At 61.9% G+C, this 1,558-nt stretch overlaps 1 protein-coding gene across 1 annotated transcript in view; it reads right to left on the bottom strand.

The window, feature by feature from the left end:
* The window catches only part of PES1 (pescadillo ribosomal biogenesis factor 1), a gene marked incomplete at both ends in the record, with an annotated part of 4,664 nt that overhangs the window by 1,571 nt on the left and 1,535 nt on the right, over positions 1-1,558 (bottom strand). Inside the window, 3 exons of the mRNA XM_010160381.1 lie at positions 66-218; positions 1,199-1,288; positions 1,489-1,558. The exon at positions 1,489-1,558 is cut by the window's right edge and continues 6 nt beyond it. Of these exons, the coding sequence (XP_010158683.1) occupies positions 66-218; positions 1,199-1,288; positions 1,489-1,558 (313 nt within the window). The remainder of the gene's footprint in view (positions 1-65; positions 219-1,198; positions 1,289-1,488) is intronic.

The following is a 1,558-nucleotide window of genomic DNA, read 5'->3' as shown; positions in this document are numbered from 1 at the left end:
CCCCGACCCTCTGACAGAGGCTTGCTTCCCCCCACTGCGCCGGGTGCATCCCGCCAGGCTCAGGCAGTGCGGCGTGCTCCCAGGGCAGGCGCTGGCCTCACCTTGGGGGGGTAGAGCAGGTTGAGGGAGTGGTAGAGGCGAAAGTTGACGAAGCCCAGCAAGGTGGTGTAAAACTCGGTGAAGGTGGCCATCACGCGGTAATCCACGTCGGTAGGGTGCTGCAAGGACATGGAAGGGTGAGGACACACGGACAAAGGACCAGGCCCCCCTCTGCAGGGACAAGGGTCCATGCCATCTGCACACAGAGGAGGATCCTGCTCCCATTACAGCAGGGTCTGCAGATCCACAGCCACCGCCAGACCCTGGGCAGGGAGAGCTCTCCCGGCTGCTATCCGAGGCCTGCTGCCACCCCTCCATGGAGACCTGCTTGGACAGACAGAGCATCCCACCACGGATGGGGACCTTGGTGGCTTGGACCAGGGACTCTGCTCTCCAGGGCACATGTGCAGGCCATGACAAAGCAGAACAAGAGCGGGGAAAGGAGCCAAAACCCATCAGGGATCCAGCCAGCTCCCCAACAGCCAGAACTCCAGGGAGAGAGCAGCAGTGTGGGCTGGGAAGGACAGGAGTTGCCCAAGGAGATGCTGCAGGTGAGCTGGGGAGGGCAGCCCAAGCGCTGGCCACACCAAAGGCCACAAAGAGCTGGAAAGCCTGAAGCCAACTGAAGCCCTGGTAAGCCCAGGAGCGAAACGAGAGGGCTCTGCTGCGATCGTGAGCTCCTGCGTGCCAAGGATCTCGGCAAGGGACAGCAGTCCTGGCACAGGGGCACCCACTGCTCTCCCTTCGCCCTGCCACTGTGGGGACTGGGCAGGGGACATGGCAGAACCACCCTGGCAGAGGGTGTGGGGTCTGACTCGTCCCATCTCTCAGTGCCACCATGCTCATTCCTCAGGCTAATCTTGAATTGCTGATTAAGGCATATTTTAATAATTAACAAGAGGAAGTAAGGAACCGGGGACACTGGTACAGCCAGACACAGGGTGGGTGGAAGAGTATTGTGTCCCCGCACACATTCCCAGCTGACGTCTCCACCAGCACAAGAGCCACAGGACATTCCCTTGACCCTTCCCTGGCTGCGGGAGCAGCAAGGCAGCGTGGAGCCCGCACGGATCCTGCTGTGCTCCTCCCAGGTACTCACATCGTGGGCGAAGGCGTAAGGTGTGATCCAGGTGACGGACTGCCCCAGCACCTCAGCCTGGTAGTAGATGCCCTTGATGGAGAGGAAGACCTGGCAGGGAACAACGCGAGGGCTTAGGGGGAGGAAGGCCACGGGTGTTCCCCTGTCCTTGTCCTCATTAACCCCTCCCTCATCAACAACAGATTCATCAGGGGAGTGTCACAGACAGCCCGGCAGGACTCGCTCCCCATCAGCACCCAGCCCCCACCGGGCAGGGAGGTCTCGGCCCCGTCCCTCCCCGCAGCGCCCACCTTGCGCAGGGAGCGGGAGGCGATGACGTAGTTGAGGAACTCCACGGCCAGGCGTCGGCAGAGCTGGGTG

The sequence above is a fragment of the Eurypyga helias genome, unplaced genomic scaffold (assembly GCF_000690775.1).
Source record: "Eurypyga helias isolate BGI_N326 unplaced genomic scaffold, ASM69077v1 scaffold28381, whole genome shotgun sequence".
NCBI lineage: Eukaryota > Metazoa > Chordata > Aves > Eurypygiformes > Eurypygidae > Eurypyga > Eurypyga helias.
Note: the sequence above shows the minus strand (reverse complement) of the source record. Positions and strands in the feature narration are given on the sequence as shown.